At 46.8% G+C, this 17,352-nt stretch overlaps 1 protein-coding gene across 3 annotated transcripts in view; it reads right to left on the reverse strand.

The window, feature by feature from the left end:
• The window catches only part of ASCC3 (activating signal cointegrator 1 complex subunit 3), a 221,351-nt gene that overhangs the window by 171,500 nt on the left and 32,499 nt on the right, over nt 1-17,352 (reverse strand). For all 3 annotated transcript variants that reach the window (XM_078774076.1, XM_068110739.2, XM_068110738.2), the window contains 3 exons: nt 12,227-12,338; nt 11,352-11,562; nt 11,022-11,163 (listed from right to left, as the gene is read on the reverse strand). In XM_078774076.1, the coding sequence (XP_078630202.1) occupies nt 11,022-11,163; nt 11,352-11,562; nt 12,227-12,338 (465 nt within the window). The remainder of the gene's footprint in view (nt 1-11,021; nt 11,164-11,351; nt 11,563-12,226; nt 12,339-17,352) is intronic.

A 17,352-nucleotide genomic window follows, 5' to 3' on the forward strand; every position in this document is an offset into this window, starting at 1 on the left:
CTCCGGGCATCCACCGCTGAGCTTGTCTACGGCCAGGCGCTACGCATCCCGGGCGAATTCGTGCCCGACGCTACCAGTCCCTGGTCCGCAGCTCACCAGCGCTCGGACCTCCAGGAGGCCGCCCGACGGTTTGCCCCCGTGCCAACGTCCCGCCACAGTGACCCCCAGTCCTACGTCCCCCCAGCGCTTCGCACAGCGGAGTACGTTTTTGTGCATCATGACGCACATCGGGGGCCACTCCGGCCGCCGTACGACGGGCCCTTCCGGTCCTGCGACGGGACGACAAGTCGTTAGTCATCGACATCGGCGGCAGGTCGCACCGGATTGCGGTGGACCGCCTCAAGCCGGCGCACGTGGACATCGACCAACCGCCACGTTTGGCCCTTCCGCCGCGGCGAGGCCGCCCCCCGTCCACGGTGCCCCCCACTCGACCGCCCACCACCACACCGGACCCCCCCCCCCCCCACGACACGTCAGGGGTCGCTTCGGCCGGGTCATCAGGACCCCCCTTAAATTGACCCTGCCGGTGCAAGTCGATTCTGGGGGGACGTGTGTAGCGGCTACCGCTGGGTTTACACAATCGCCTTGCACCTACCAAGGACGCGGAGCGATCACCATGCTGGGCTCGTCCAGGACGCCCGGGCACGCCCGCTCTCGACTTGCCAGGCCGTGTCCAGGACGCCCGGCCACGCCCCCTCTCGCCTTTCCCGGGCAAACGCTCCGGGATAATGTGTATATATATTGCTGCCCGATAAACGGGCTTTTCAGAGTACCCGAGTTGTTTTGTGACAATAAAGAAACTGGGACGGATTCCAGCTTTTTGTCGCATCCATTCTTCCGATTACGTGGGAGCACAGCTCCTACATATATATATATTGTTGCGGATATGAGGATTGAGTTTTTTTGATTGTGTTGTATTGTATAGTAAATGGTTGTGAATTATTGTTTTAGTCTGAGCCTTCCTGCCTCCAGTCTGTTGTATAAAGGTCAAAGGGCGTTCCGGTAGTTAATTCCATAAAACATACATTGAAGGACACTATAATACCCTTGTTCAGTAGTTTATTTCCTTATTCTGTGTATTAGGTTAAGGCTTTGTCTTCCATTAAAATGACACTCCATTGCACCAAGTGAAATAAGATAGATTCCCTTCATTCTTCATTCCCATTCCCAAAAACCTCCATTTCCCCTTTCGTCATGGCCAAGCCTCAATTTGCCAATTACATCCCCTCCAAAACCACCATTGAACATGTGCTCGGGTCGGGGAAGAAAGGCGTGCCCGCCCGTCGTCATCAAGGGCGGAGCCAGAGGGTCGCGTGACCAACCATGGCCGAGGTGAGCACACCGATGGGCGTGTCCTGAAGGCCGGCGGCTTAATCGCCGGAGGCGCTATAAAGGCGCGCGCGCAAGGTACTGCGTGAGCAGATCCAGATGAGCTTTGAAGAGATAGAAGGTTCAAGGTCAATTACAAGCAGTTGCGCCAGAGACGGCAGACGCGTCCTGAGGTGAGCCAGAGAAGCAGCTTTGGCTCCACAAGCAGCGTTGACTCCACCAGGCAGCGTCAACCCGTACCCCGTGGGAACCAGATAGCGGTGGCATCGGTGGCCGTCGAGGTCCAGCCGACGTCCCATGCGGGATCAAGCCCGAACCATCTGCCCCAGCTGAACCTTCCCAATCCTCCTTCCAGCATTCATTCCTGCCATTCCATCCTTTTTGTGTACGTGAGTTTGTTCTGTCTGTTCTGTCCTGGGTATTTAATTAAGTTTGTATAAGCTAGTATTTTCACTGTGTCACCTGCTTTTTCCATGTATATAACTTTGACTGCTCCTTTTGCTTGTGTGTGTAAATAATAAATCCCGTTACTCTTCTGTACGTCTTCTTCTTCCTCTTTACATTCGGTCGCTTTAGAGGTTTCCAAATTGAATATCTGTGATGCAATCCGGCCAACGTTCGGGAATCGGGTTTAGTCGGGGAAAACTGTTCGGCCGCGGTGCCTCCGCTCGGCAAACAACATCCTTATCTGCGGACCGTAACAATATATATATATATATATATATATATATATATATATATATATATATATATATATATATACTGAAACGCAAAAGAAACTTCCCACTTGTTTGAAATGTAATAAAATTGTAACAGTTCAAAATAAAACAAACCAACAATTGCTGATTGAAACATTGGCATTTAATTGATGACATGTCAAGTTTTTGACCAAGATACACCATCTCATCAGTTTGTTCTACAGTACAGACCAGCACAGGGTGCAATGTCAGTCCCCTTTCAAAAGCGTGTGTGGCCACCATTGTTTTGGATACAGGCAGTGCATCGTCGGCATATACTGCCTACCAGGCTTTGGATGGATTGCTGCTGGATTCTGTCCCACTCAGACCTCAATGTCTGAAGCAGCTCTGCCCGTGTCCTGGCCATGCCAACTACGCATCTCCCAAGCTCATCCCACAGGTGCTCTATGGGATTCAGGTCAGGGGAGAGCGCAGGCCACTGCATGGTGTTGATGTTCTCGCCTTGGAGAAATGCAGTGGTAAAGCGAGCAGCATGGGGACGAGCGTAGTCTTGCTGAAAGGTTCTCAGTTCTGGGTGGTCTAGCAGGAATGGCAGCAGATGAGGTCGCAGGATGTTATCCACATACCGCTGGGCGTTAAGATTCCCATCCACAACCACCAGTGGCGTCCTGTACCGGCCTGATATGGCGGCCCACACCATCACACTTGGGCCACCCCACCTGTTGGCTTGACGCATGCAACAATCGGCATATCGCTCGCCAGTTCTTCTCCAGACACGCTCACGCCCATCAGGACTGTCCACACAGAACCTTGACTCATCGCTGAAAGCGACCTCGTTCCACTGCGCCAAGGTCCACCGCTGATGCTGCTGGCACCATCTCTGTCGGTTGCGGTGATGGGCAGCCGTCATCACGGGGCCTCTGTATGGTCTTCTGGCAGTCAGACCATAGTCATGCAGTCGTCTTCGTGCAGTATCATTGGAGATCCGTGGGTTTGCACGCTCCTGAGTTTCTGCCGCAGTGCGGGATGCTGGACGGAATCGATCCCGCAGGTGACTTCGGACCATCTGCCTGTCCTGCCTTGCAGTGGTGACTCTTGGCCTCCCTGATCGAGGTCTGTCATCTGCAGAGTTGTGGAGGGTGTCTCTGTCCACCAGGGTCGATATCGTCTGGTGTGAACAGCCAAGGCGACATGCCACCTCACGGTAGCTCAGTCTGCCTTGCAGCATGCCCAGGGCATGCTGCCGTTGATCCCTTGACAATCGTGGCATGTTGATTGAAATGCCCATTTTGCACTGGCCTTTTTAAAGCCAATATCAAGACATCACGTGCAGCTCATTAAAATCATCCCGTACCCCTTGGCTAATCACTGACAGTCAAAACAGCTGTTCAACAGCTGTGCTATGAAGTGACCATTGAAGGTTCAAGTGACCATCCGTGACCGTTTTGTCTGACAGTGAGGACACTATTGTCCACAAATAAGTTCACACATTTACTACACACAGTGTTATTGTTGATATTTAAAGGTTTCAAAGGTGGTAAGTTTCTTTTGCGTTTCAGTATATATACATACAGACTTGGCATTTGATTTTTAATATGGAATATTTTTTTTTTCTTGACTTGGGTTTACTTTCTTAACTCAGTATAGCAATCTGGTGAATTTCTTTTACACTTTGGTGATTTATTTGTTCAAAGAATCATGTCACTGATTGTCGCAGCAAGAAGTGAACAACAGGATTATATCACAGGTGGTGTGGCAAAATGTACGGACAGGTGCATTTGATGATTGGCTTCACAGTCAGGTATACAAGGGTTGTTGCGTTCTGTGTTAGTGGAAAACAACTGCTGCACGTCTCCAAAAGTTATTGCCGTTTCCTCTGGAGATGGTCCGTCAACTCGACAATGCTGTTTGTCATGGAGTGGTGGCTTTACGAAATTACGGCATGAAACAGCGTGCTATTGCTCGGCAGTATGGCATCACTCAAGGTCAGGTGTCAAAGATCCTGAAACAAAATGCTCAGAGGGGTGTCCCTACTCCAATACCGAGGCCAGGATGTCCCTGCAGAACCACAAGGAGGGATGATCGCCAGCTGCACCGGTTAGTCCGCAATGGCCGTACCAAGTCAGCGAATCGGCTTAGTGGTTTGAGTTTTAAACTTTTAAACTTTTTTTAAAAACCACTTTTAAACCTGAGTGGCAGCAACTGACAAATGTGCCTGTATCCAGAACGCTAGTCAACCAACGACTGATTCAAGCAGGCTATCGTGCCAGGCGTCCCCTGAGAAAGCCACACCTGACCAGACAACACCGCCAGCGCCAATTGCAGTGAACCAGAGAGCACCGTCAATGGCAGCCAGGACACTGGAATCACGTGATCTTCAGTGACGAGTCTAGATTTCTGGTCTATCGTCAAGATGGCCGCGTCCGAGTGCGCAGACAAGTGCATGAAGCCTACAACAAAGATTGTATAGTGCCAAACGTCCAAGCTGGAGGTGGTGGGGTGACCGTTTGGGCTGCTTTTCATGCAGGGGGCAAAACTGACCTGGTTGTTCTGAATGGAAACCTGAACCGGTTCAAGTACAGGGCCATTCTGGAAGAAACATTGCTTCCATTTGCTCGTGCAGCCTTTCGAGGAAAACTTTGTCTTCCAAGATGACAATGCACGGCCTCATGTGCTCGCATGATCCAACACTTTCTTGCTGACCGTGGTGAAGAGCATATGGAGTGGCATGCCATGTCCCCGGATATGAATCCGATAGAGAACTTGTAGACAGAATTAACGCGTCAAATCGACCACTTGGACCAGCAGCCGACCTCTGTGCGTGAATTGCAGCAGGCTATTGTCACTGCATGGCAAGCGATTCCTGTCCAAACCTTGGCAAATCTCGTGAACAGCATGCCTCGACGTGTACGTGCTCTCCTGAATGCTCGTGGGGGCTACATGAAGTACTGAACTGTAATTTTACTGTCCGTAATTCCAGTCGTAATTTAACTTTTGTTTTTGTTTAAAAAAATTTTTGGCTAATGTGCAAAATAAAGAGATACTTCTGGAAAACGTACAGAAGTTTAACACAGTACTGTCGATGAATTGAGTTTGATATCAGTTTACATCACTTTCAAGGATGAATTTATTTGTTTTGAAATGTCAAATGTGGTTTCTGTTTCTTTTAAAGGTCACATTAACAAAATCTAGAATAATTTCAACATAATTCCAATGAACTTTTGGTTCTAAGACATCTTGAAAAGTAAGTTCACCCCCACAAAAAAATATATTCCATATTAAATGCCAAGTCTGTTTGTATATATATATATATATATATATATATATATATATATATATATATATATATATATTAGTGGGTCACACACACACACACACACACACACACACACACACACACACACACACACACACACACACACACACACACACACACACACACACGGGAGGGGGGGGGGGGGGGGAGGGGGGAGCGTCACACACATTACCTTCCAATGTCTTTGTTAACGTTCATTGGCGGTCTCATTCTGTTCCCTCATTATTTTATTTATTTTGGAGAGAGCATTTTTTTCAAACGCGAGTGGCGACACGTAAACGATGCTCCACCCCTCTCCCCAAGTGCAGAGAACCTAATTGCAACTTTTTATTGTAACTACATCGAAAGAATGAAACTTTCAACGACATAAAGAATACAGCTCAAATGGAAAAGTCCCTTGGAAAGTCTTTTGGTCGGTGTGTAAGAACATAACAGTGCATCTTTCTGTCCCACAAAAACCAAAGTTACTCTTTTCGTTCCAGCATACAAATTGACATTTTTTTAAATTAAAGATTTCAAAGAAACTTATTAAAAGTGTACGTGCACATATAGTGCATTCAGAAAGTATTCAGACCCCTTCACTTTTTTCACATTTTGTTATGTTGCAGCCTTATGCTGAAATCGTTTAATTTCATTTTTTCCCTCATCAATCTACACTCAATACCCCATAATGACAAAGAGAAAACAGGATTTTAGAAAGTTTTACAAATTTATTAAAAATAAAAAACTGAAATATCACATTAACTTAAGTATTCATACCCTTTGCGATGACACTTTAAATTTAGCTCAGGTGCCTCCTATTTCTCTTGATCATCTTTGAGATGTTTCTACACCTTGATTGGAGTCCACCTGTGACAAATTCAATTGATTGGACATGATTTGGAAAGGCACACACCTGTCTATATAAGGTCTCACAACTGACAATGCATATCAGAGCAAAAACCAAGCCATGAGCTCGAAGGAACTGCCTGCAGAGCTCAGAGACAGGATTGTGTCGAGGCACAGATCTGGGGAAGCCTACAAAAAAAATTCTGTTGCATTGAACGTTCCCAAGAGCACGGTGGCCTCCATAATTCTTAAATGGAAAGAGTTTGGAACAACCAGGACTCTTCCAAGAGCTGGCCGCCCATCCAAACTGAGCAATCGGGAGAGAAGGGCCTTGGCAAGAGAGGTGACCAAGAACCCGATGGTCACTCTGGCTGAGCTCCAGAGATCCTATGTGGGGAGAAACTTCCAGAAGGACAACCATCACTGCAACACTCCACCGATCTGGGCTTTATGGCAGAGTGGCCAGACGGAAGCCTCTCCTCAGTGAAAGACACATGAAAGCCTGCTTGGAGTTTGCAAAAAAAGCACCTAAAGGACTCTCAGACTGTGAGAAACAAGATTCTGAGCTTTCATGTGTCTTTCACTGCGGAGAGGCTTCCGTCTGGCCACTCTGCCATAAAGCCCAGAAATGGAGGCATTTCTTTCTTTTCAGCCATTCCTTGGTGGATTTACTGGTATGTTTGGGGTCATTGTCATGTTGCAAGGTCTACCTCCGGTTGAGCTTCAACTTTCCGACAGATGGCCTCACATTATCCTCAAGCACCCTCCCGTACAATGAAGAATTCATCGTGGATTCTATGATGGTGAGCTTCCAAGGCCCTGATGCAGCAAAGCTGCCCCAAACCATAATATTTCCACCAGCATGCTTTACAGTTGGTATCAGGTTCTTGTGGTCAAATGCTGTCTTTGGTTTTCGCCAAACATGTCTTCTGGTACTGTGGCCAAATAGTTTTACCTTTGACTCATCTGTGCAGAGCACATTGTTCCAGAAGTGCTGGTCTTTGCCTAGGTGTTCATTGGCAAACTTTAATCTTGCCCTGATGTTCTTTCTGGACAGCAAAGGTTTCCTCCTGGCACACCTCCCATGTAGATCAAATTTGTGCAGCCTCTTTCTAATGGTAGACTCGTGCACTTTGACATCAACAGTGGCAAGAGCTTCCTGTAGGTCCGGTGATGACATTCTGGGGTTCTTAGAGACTTCTTCCAGCATCTTGCGGTCTGCTCTCGGGCTCAACTTGCTGGGGCGGCCTGGCCTGAACAAGTTGGCAGTTGTTTGGAATCTTCTCCACTTGTAGCTGATTTTCCGGACAGTCGAATGATTGATTTCAAATTGTTTGGAGATCTTTTTAAATCCCTTCCCAGACTCGTCGGCATCGATAACCTTTTTTCTGAAGGCCTCAGAGAGCTCTTTTGATCTTGGCATGGTGACGCCGCACACTTCAACAACAAAGAGCAAACCAAACTAAATGTCTGAGGTTTAAATAAGACAGGTTCCTCCAAGATCCTCTCGAACGATGTTCTAATCATTTGCACCTGATTCTAATTTTACGTATTTGAAGTAGTGATAAATGAAGGGGTGTACTTACTTTTTCCACATGCGAAATTTGCATTTATGTTTATTTAAATTATACAATGGACGACAAAATGTAAATGTTTCATGATATTTGTTATATTATATCACCTTTATCTATCAATATTGTCGAAATGAAGATCAAATAGCTGTATGTTGAGATATGTTGAAAAAGTCAAAACTTTACATGGGGTGTACTTACTTTTTCACGTGACTGTATATAGAAGATAGATAGATAGAAGATAGATAATATGTCACATGTAATATATTGTCGTGTATTTGGCTCTATTAAGACAGAGCACCTACAGATGGCAAATTGAGCTTACTTTAAGGCGACGTTCAAATACGGATTTCACTCGACAAGCACGGGAGGAAAAGAGAAGAAGCGTGAGTTTTACCTGACGCGATCCGCGCGCAGTCTTCAAACCTGCAAAGTAATTAAACTCACACCGAAAATGGAATGAGAATGTACAAAAGTAATATTTATTAAACGGAACTCGAAACAATGGACGCGCCAGTAAATAAATGTCCTAAGTTGGGATCCCACACGCCTCACTTCAAAAACAAGCACAAGGGAGAATTTACTAAAGGAACCGTTGAGTTCTGTGTGGTGCGGCTTAGCTCTGTCTGGCTGCAGTGTCAGGGATAGTCAGGGATGTCAGGCTCCAGCGCAGTCACCCGACGCGGCTCCGGTTGATGAGAACAAGGCCCCCAACGTGCCCCCGTTCACCAGGCCTCGATAAAGCCTCTCGCGCCAAGCAAGCGAGCGGGCGTGCAACCCGCCTCCACAGCCGTGCAATCTCCTCCCGGATTCGGCACGGTCTGCGATGCACTCAACGTTTGGGTCAGAAAGGAGAGAGGGTCGAGGGTGAAGGAAAGCTTAAGGGCAGGAGGTCGGAGCAGAGGAATTGTGAGGGCAGGAGCGAATGAGGTCGAGGTACTAAGTTCTCTTTCAACGAGCAGGGAAAAGAGAGAGAAAATGTCGGTCTCCTTTGCTTTTTGTCAACCCCTCTTGACGTCATCTCTCTCCCTCTGCCAATCCCTGCCGGCCAACGCCACAGGCCCAACTCCCCACCAATGGCCACATCAAGTCTCTCTCATCCCATTGGTCGGTCACCAATCAGTCTGTCGCTTCCCTTGCTCTTGCTTCACCACTCAGCGAGCTGCTGCTTGCTTTTGCCTTTACCAATCACTCAAGGTCGGCATGGCTATTGCCTGGCTTGCTCGATGTTCCATCGCCATGGTACGCAATGCGCAGCTGCTTCCTGACTGTTCTTCCTGTCAGTTCCATTGTTATTGTGGCGGAGGGGGATTAATTAGTGTGTGCGCTAATGGGCCTAACTAATGTCTATGGTGCGTTGCCATACGGGACACCGGTATGATCACAGGTTTGACACACCGGGGAATTAGCTTAATCCCTATTCTACTTATCACAAAACCATCCTTGTATGACCACAAATATACTCTTAATCCGACAACCCGCCTAAACAGAACTTATTAGATCGAGATTCCCTGTCACGACAACCAGAGAATAATACCTACGCAGATCTACCTGGATCTATATATGTCCTGCCCCAAAATTAATAACAATATTGTTGCGGTTTTGAGTTTGTACAGTGAGTATAACAAAGGTTAAAATTTCCCCCTCATAGTTAGTCACACAAGCAACATGTAGCCTCGCGATAGTGTAGTTATTTCTTAGTATTTGTGAGCTTAGTCCTTTTCCTATGTTAGTTCTGCGTTGAGTAGAGTCAGGAGAATAGGCCCTACTTCTACAGACTTTCCAGCTTCCCTAGCCTCATGCCCCTTTGCGCTAACTTTGGTTCATTTTGGGCGAATTAACACGAGGCAGGCTAGGAGGGTCGGGGCGGAGCTGAAGGAGGGGCGGCAGAAGCGCTGACGGTAAGCACGAGCCGCCAATCAGGGCTCAGAGGTGGTGGTGGCGGCGCTGCATCACAGGGCATGGTAAAAATGTTCGAGAGGGTTCCAGAGGGTTCCAGAGGGTTCGGGGGGCGTAGCTATATAACCCATTGCACAAAGCCCCCGAGAGGACTTGCGAGAGAAGGACTAGCGCGGGAGGACTGCTGCCTGAAGGGACTCGATAGGACTGCCCAGGGAGAACTCACACGCACTACCCAACTTGGAGGAATCGTGGAAGAGGAGTTGTGAGCGTCAGAGAACTGAGAGAGATACGCGGGCGCAGAGAGACGCGCATGAACCGGAATACGCGCTATTATAAGTGACGCTCGGTTGAGTTGGAGGCTGATCCATATACAGTGCATTAAGTCGCGCGAGTGAGAACGGCTGTGTAATCGCCAGCCGCGCTGAGAGTCCCGCATTTGCCGTTCCACCTCATCGGCTGCGGTTGTTCGGGAGACACGCTACGAGGTTCCTTCCATCGCCTGCTGCCATCTTCGCGGGACGTGCTGGGACCGTGGAGGGCCGGACGGGGCCGTTCCTGGACAACCACGTCGACGCGTCTGGCTGGGAACATCAATCCATCTGCAATTCCCTGTGTGAGTGTGATGTGCCCGAGTCCGGGGGATAAGATAAGATTGACTAAGTGCTGCCCTGTGTCTCTGCGTCCCCGATCATTGTACATACGTGTGGGAATAATTAAACCTGTGTTCTTCCTTTTTTCCATTCAATCGTTTCTGTGATTTCCTCATTGGCTAAGCGTGGTACGAATAGGACCGCTCGAATCGGGTTCCACGACTAAACTGCACGGACCACGTGGTACTCAATCCGCTCGGCATACCCAAACCACACGTAGCTCGTGTGAGGCTTGCTTCCTCGCTTCCGTGGCGGCGCAGGGAATTAGGTACGAGCGAGAGTTGGTCCCGAAACCCGACTTTGCGTTTGCCCGGAAGGGACGTTTCAAGTCTCGGTTCCGTCAAGCCCAGAAAGAACAAGTGGATTAATCCCCCCTTGGTAAGGGGAAGAAGGGCGGCGGAGAACCGTAACAATATGTATAAATCACAATCGTGCATGTGTATGTGTAAATCACGATTCTTGTATTGCGCGTTTTAGGAGGTGAACCAGTGTCCTCATCTGGCGAACCAGTGGCGAACCAGTGGCGCGAGGGAAGTGTGAAAAAACATCCACTACACTCTCAGTAAACAGATGAATCAACCTCCTGTGCTACGCAATAGTATACGAGCAGCAGGAGGTACATTCTTGTATCTCAGTCTCAGACACTTTCACAAGTCTATAGAAGAAGCAAAATGAGGAGAAATAATGGGCAACAGAGCCAACAAAAAGGTGCACTTTGAAAACCAACCTTGGAACCACCAATATAAGAAGATTTCTTTTGGGCCTCAGCTAGGGCATCGTATACATGGGGATAGTGGATCACACAGTCTTCCTGCCAAGAGCGGGATTCAAAAATTGGAGCAACTCGTGCATTCGCCAGTGCTGACTGCCTGTCATACATCAACATCATGCAGAAAAACAAAGCAAGGAAGGAAGGAAAACCAAATTGGTCTATTTTCTACAACACGCAAGTAAGCATGTGCACACGCACGCACGCACACACACATACCTTGCCAAGCGAAATAATTGAGAGAAATAATAGTTTGTCCAAATGTAGTGGCAAAGCATCAGAAATAACCTTTGTTTACGAAGAAGTTGAGGTTGAAATAATGCCTCCTTTTGGTCTTCCTCATCCAATACACCATCTTGTAAATGTTTCTCATACCGAGCAAACCGTTTTTCCTCCTTACGCAATGCCTTCTCCAGCAATCGCTCATCCTCAGATTGAATCTTCACTTGAGTGAAGATGTAAGCACGAGTTGCAGTGGGCTCACTTCTAACTGTACCATCTGAAGGAAAGGTGAAAAGATATGGCTCAGCCAAAAATAAAGCAGTCAAAACGTGTTGATAGGCAATTTCGGTATAAGGGGAAAGGAGGGACGTCATAGGAGAAACGGAAAGTAGTGTCTAGAATCCTGAAGCAATAGTGGAAAGGGAAAGATGATTGGAAGCCGGAGAAAAATAATAATAAAATGAAACAGGGGGAAGGGGGTGGAGACGACTGGCAGCTCGAGCAAAAAGGATAGCAAGCTGGAGCAGGGAGGAAAAGCGAGGTCTGAAGGTACAATGGAAAGGGAAATCATGAAATCAGAAGGGATAGGGAAAGGGAAGGTGGGGTGAGAACAGAAAGATAAATAAAGCATTCGGGAGCCAGGAGAAGAAAGTGAAAGGAGTGGTGCAAAGCCAAAAGGGAAAGGGGGAGGAGTGATAGGAAGCCACAAGGGAGAGGTAAAGGAAAAGTGGAAAGCCTGAAGAGAAAGCCGGTGAGCAGATACACAAAAACCATAAATTAAGTGTACCAGAAAAGCAGAATAAAAGTGGAACAAAAACATGGATAGGAAAAGTAACGATAATTTTAAAAGGGGAGGGATGGTGAAATAATAAATAAATGAAACACGATGCCTCTTTCCACTCTGGCCTCTCATTACACTTCTTCAACCAGTGAAGTCTTACTTTGAAGACCAATAATCTTGAAATCGTTTTTCATGCTGTTCTGGATATCAATTCTATGTTCGAGCATCTTGGAGATCAGTTCAATTCCATTAGGGCCCAACAGTTCGAACATCTAGGTGATAAATGCACAAAATATGGGGGACAGGGATGGGGGACAGAAAGGGGAAAAACCAACAACACAAGTTGAAATGTATGTGACTACAGGATGATTGCAATGCCTCAAGGTATATCAAAGGAAGTGATCAGTAAAAAGTTTGCTTTTTCAACCTTCTTTATGCGGCATCAATGAAAATGATAACACATAAGTTGTGAATGATAAATACACATGGGAATGCGACTCCAATGGATTTTCAAATAAATTGGTAAGTAGATTGATGTGGATGGTACGAGGCCATGACACAAAATCCAGGTCAATCGAACACCCCATTCGCCAGATATAGGTTACCAAAATTTGACCTAACTTTGACCTGGGGCAAATTTCAATGTGCCATAACTTTGCTCCAAGTTGACATAAAGATTGTTTCAGGTGTAATTTTGAAACTCTTTAACTCTATCTTTGTCGCATGACAATATGTAGTGCCATAAAAAGCTTAATAAAAGTTAACAACTTTGACAGTGACTTTTCTCAAATGATGTAATCTCCCATTTGTCCCCAAAATATCACATTTTGCAGATTGTGTGCTTATCAACATTTCATCCAAGTTTGATGATGTGCACTTTTGTCCTTTTTATGAGTTATGGCCAATTGTGCAACATCATGTTGGTAGAAATCCAATGAATCAGGCTACATATATATATATATATATATATATATATATATATATATATTTGGACTGTCCCACATGTTGAAACAAACGTGTATTAACCAGAATGGCCAAAGTGATGCTAAGTAATTTGGTATAAGAGGCTCCCGACACAAAAAATGATCTCACCCGAGTTGAAAAAAAAATAAATGAAAACTACATATAGTGGAGCAGCTTAACTTAGATATTTATAAGGATTGTGCATTTTGTGATAAAAGCAACACACTTGCCACACATAAAGCCACTTATAATATGAACAGATTTGGATATTGGGCCACCTCACATTTTGCCCATGGTGGCTATAGCAGCCATTTTCCAAAATGGCCACCAGCGGTCACTTTTATTTTCTATATATGATGTACTGGGGAAGACAGTGGGTCGACCGTGGATGCTAATGTGCTTTTAAAAGTCCAAGACTGTTTAGGGAGTGCCTATTATTTCATTTAGTACCACAATAGATAACTACAATTGAATTAGTTAGTATATATAGGTTTGCTACCTATTTCTACATGGTCATTCCATGGTACTTCCATATCTATTTTTCAGCACCCCTCTTATACTGCTGAAGGTGTGGATCGAAGTGTTGTCATCAATGAAGGATTGGTAAATGCAAGCTCCAAGACAATCGGCCACTTGCCACAGTACTACACCGATGTTCCCCCTGTCACCAGCAATGTTAAGATGTCCTCTGTCCCAGCTGCTAGATTAGCATCACTGAACCGAAGTGACTCCAGCCAGTTGCGGAAACATACAGAAGATGAAAATGTGTGGCTACACAATACAAAACAAGTCCTGGAAGACGAGAATGAGACACACGATAACACATCTTGGGCTGCATTTCATGCCAGTCGCCAGCCACCAGAAGCTCGAGTCATCTGCCACAATGCTCTGCTACCATTGTTTCTGGACAGTGCTCACACAGTTGCAATGATCCGGCATTCAATGGATGTTGTGACGAAAGCCATGCAGCATCTGAATCCTGGGCAGATACCAGTTGTTGCCTTTGATCAGCCGTTATTTGCCTTAGCCAAGCAAATTCAGTGGACGTGGCCGGAGGACTATGGCGAAGATAAGTTGGTAGTGATGTTTGGGGGACTCCACATCGAGATGGCAGCTCTGAAGACATTGGGGGACTGGCTGCAAGGGAGTGGCTGGGTGAATGCCCTTGTGCAAGCTGAGATTACAATGCCAGGGACAGCTGACTCATTCCTGCGAGCAGTGCACGTCGCTCGAACAAGGAGAGTTCACCAAATCACCGCAGCAGCATTATACATCTTGCAACATCGTGCCTATGACCATTACTGTACGAGAAAAGCAGACGATGCACAAGATATCCTGAACTTCGATGATTGGTGCCGTCAGAAAGAAGACATTCCACAGTTTAAGTACTGGGCAACTGTACTGGAACTAGAGGTTTTGGTTCTGGTCTTTGTGCATTCTCTGCGACAAGCATCATTCGCGATGTATCTTGATGCCCTGACAGAATTGGCCTCCTGGTTTCATGCTTTAGACCACACTAATTATGCCAGGTGGATCCCTGTTCACCTGAGGGACATGGCTGAACTTCCAACAAAGCACCCACATGTAGCCAGGAAATTCCAGGAAGGTAGTTTCACTGTGCAGAAGACGAAGAAAGTGTTTTCTACCATCGCAATTGACCAGGCACATGAACAAAATAATGCCTGCATCAAAGGAGATGGTGGAGCAATTGGCCTCACTGATAACCCCAGTGCCCTGCGCCGGTGGATGATTGCGGGGCCAGAAGTTGCCCGGATCATAGAAGAATTCCAACTTGAGAATGAGAACTGGAGGAGGCTAGTGGACACTCGTCATCATGACCAGACACCAAGCGTGCAGACTGCATTCACCAAAGATGTCCAATCTCTTGTCAGCGTCATGGAAGAGCTTGGCAACCCCTTTGAGGAAGAAAGTATGGATCTGGTTGTCCTTGGTACAAAGGACATCGCAGCCCCCGTTGCAGTTCAGGCAGTTCAGAATGTTAAGAGGATTGGCCAAGAGCAGTTCCAGGCTTTTACCAACGAATGTCTGGTGGAAAGAACCAAGCCTATTTATGACACCATTCATCGAAACAACCTGAAGGTGTTCAGTAAGTCAGCTCCCAGAAGTGTCAGCAAGGGGAAACAGCAGGTAGTCTCACTCAAGAATGACTTACAACTTTTCTCTCGGCTGTACATAAGCTGTCAGACGAGAGACGGAAACCTTGATGAATTCTTTCGACATGAGAATCAGGCATGTCCTCCATCACTCTCTGATGGAGGAAGTCTCCACCTTGGTACGAAAAGTGATCTACTCACATGCTTGGAAGCCATCTCTGATGTCCAGTCTGACCGTCCTGCTGCCACGAGCGTAGTTCTTGATGGAGCTGTCATCGTTCAGATGCTGAAGCCAGCTGCAGCCAAGAACTTCGATGAATATGCTCAACAGATATTCATTCCATATATGTCTACAAAGCTTCAAACTGCATCTCGCCTGGACTTGGTGTGGGACAGCTACCATGCAAATTCTCTGAAAGCAAGTGCAAGAGCAAAGCGTGGGACAGGAGTGCGAAGACGTGTGATGGCTGGAACAACCATACCGAGAAACTGGCAGAACTTTCTCAGAGTAGATAGCAACAAGGTAGATCTGTTCAATTTTCTCTCTGAAGTTCTGTATAAGTGGTTTGATAACGACAACAAACAACTGGTCATTACTAATGGGGAAGCCATTCTCAGCAAGCCAGCGCTATCAGATGTAGCATCACTCACCCCATGCAACCACGAAGAAGCAGATAGTCGCATGATGTTGCATGCAGCCCATGCAGTCAGGCACGGCCACCATAAAATAGTGATTCGGACAGTAGACACTGACGTTGTGGTGTTGGCCGTCTCAGTAGCCCAGGGGTTTGCATCAGAAGATGAACTGTGGTTAGCATTCGGAACTGCCAAGTCTTTTCGGTACCTGGCAGCCCACGAAATAGCAGCTGTACTAGGACCAGAGAAATCACAGGCATTGCCAATGTTCCATGCCCTGACTGGATGCGATACAGTGTCGAGTTTCGCAGGGCATGGTAAGAAAAGTGCCTGGGCAATCTGGAGCGTGTTACCAGAACTCACAGCTGCACTACTAAAGCTATCTTCTGCGCCAAGTGATATACCAGAAGATGTCATGTGCACCATCGAAAGGTTTGTTATCCTGCTCTACGACAGAACCAGTACATGCATGGACATTGACAAGGCAAGAAAGAAACTCTTTGCAAAGAAGAACAAAGTTCTTCTGATTCCACCAACCAAGGCAGCGCTGGAGGAGCATGTCAAGAGAGCTGCCTACCAGGGAGGTCATGTATGGGGCCAGACACTGGTATCAGCACCAGACCTACCTCCACCGACCAGCTGGGGCTGGGTCAAGACTGAGGGTGGGATGTACGAGCCATATTGGACAAAACTACCTGAGGCGGCCAACACCTGTTATGAGCTAATCTCATGCAAGTGCAAGAAAGGTTGTGTGAGCCGATGCAAATGCAAAAAGGCTGCACTTGAATGCACTGCTCTGTGTTTGTGTGAAGGGGAGTGCTCACAAAATTGAGTTCCTGGGAATTGCGACAGCAACTTTGGCAGTATATCTGTAGAAGAAACAGACTTTGACAGAAACGTTTCATCTATCTATAATTCCATTAATCTCTGTGTGTATGTGTGTTTGTATGTGTGTTTGTATGTGTGTATGTGTGTATGTTTGTCTGTGACCGCTGTTTCTCGACAACTACCGGTCCGATATACTTGAAACTTGCCAGGTATATTGCTGGGGACCCGAGGATGTGCCTTTTCAAGGTTTGAAATTAATCGGACAAGTACTTACCGAGCTATGGCGATTTAGCCGTTCGCCGTTCGCTTTGGCGTTGCGAATGGACCAAACCATTGCATGTAAATAGAGGGGGGGGGTTCTGTGGTCGTTGCGAATGGACCAAACCATTCATGTAAATAGAGGGGGGGGGGGGGTTCTGTGGTCGTTACTGCCACGTGGTTTCAAAGTTTTTTTTTGTTGTTGTTGTTTGCACGCATGTTTTTTTGCACCCACGTACGGGCACGCCCTAGGATGTTTACACACACACACCCCTACACAAAAATTTTTTTTTTTTTTTTTTTGGCAAGGAACGGGCACCCACGTACGGGCACGTCCTAGCTTATATATAGTACGGGCATGCCCTAGTCTATCTATAATTCCAGTAATCTCTGTGTGTTTGTTTGTTTGTCTGTGACCGCTGTTTCTCGACAACCACGGGTCCGATATACTTTAAACTTGCCAGGTATATTGCTGGGGACCCGACGA

Source organism: Myxine glutinosa, chromosome 3 (genome assembly GCF_964187855.1).
Source record: "Myxine glutinosa chromosome 3, kmMyxGlut1.1, whole genome shotgun sequence".
In the NCBI taxonomy this organism is placed as follows: Eukaryota; Metazoa; Chordata; class Myxini; order Myxiniformes; family Myxinidae; genus Myxine; species Myxine glutinosa.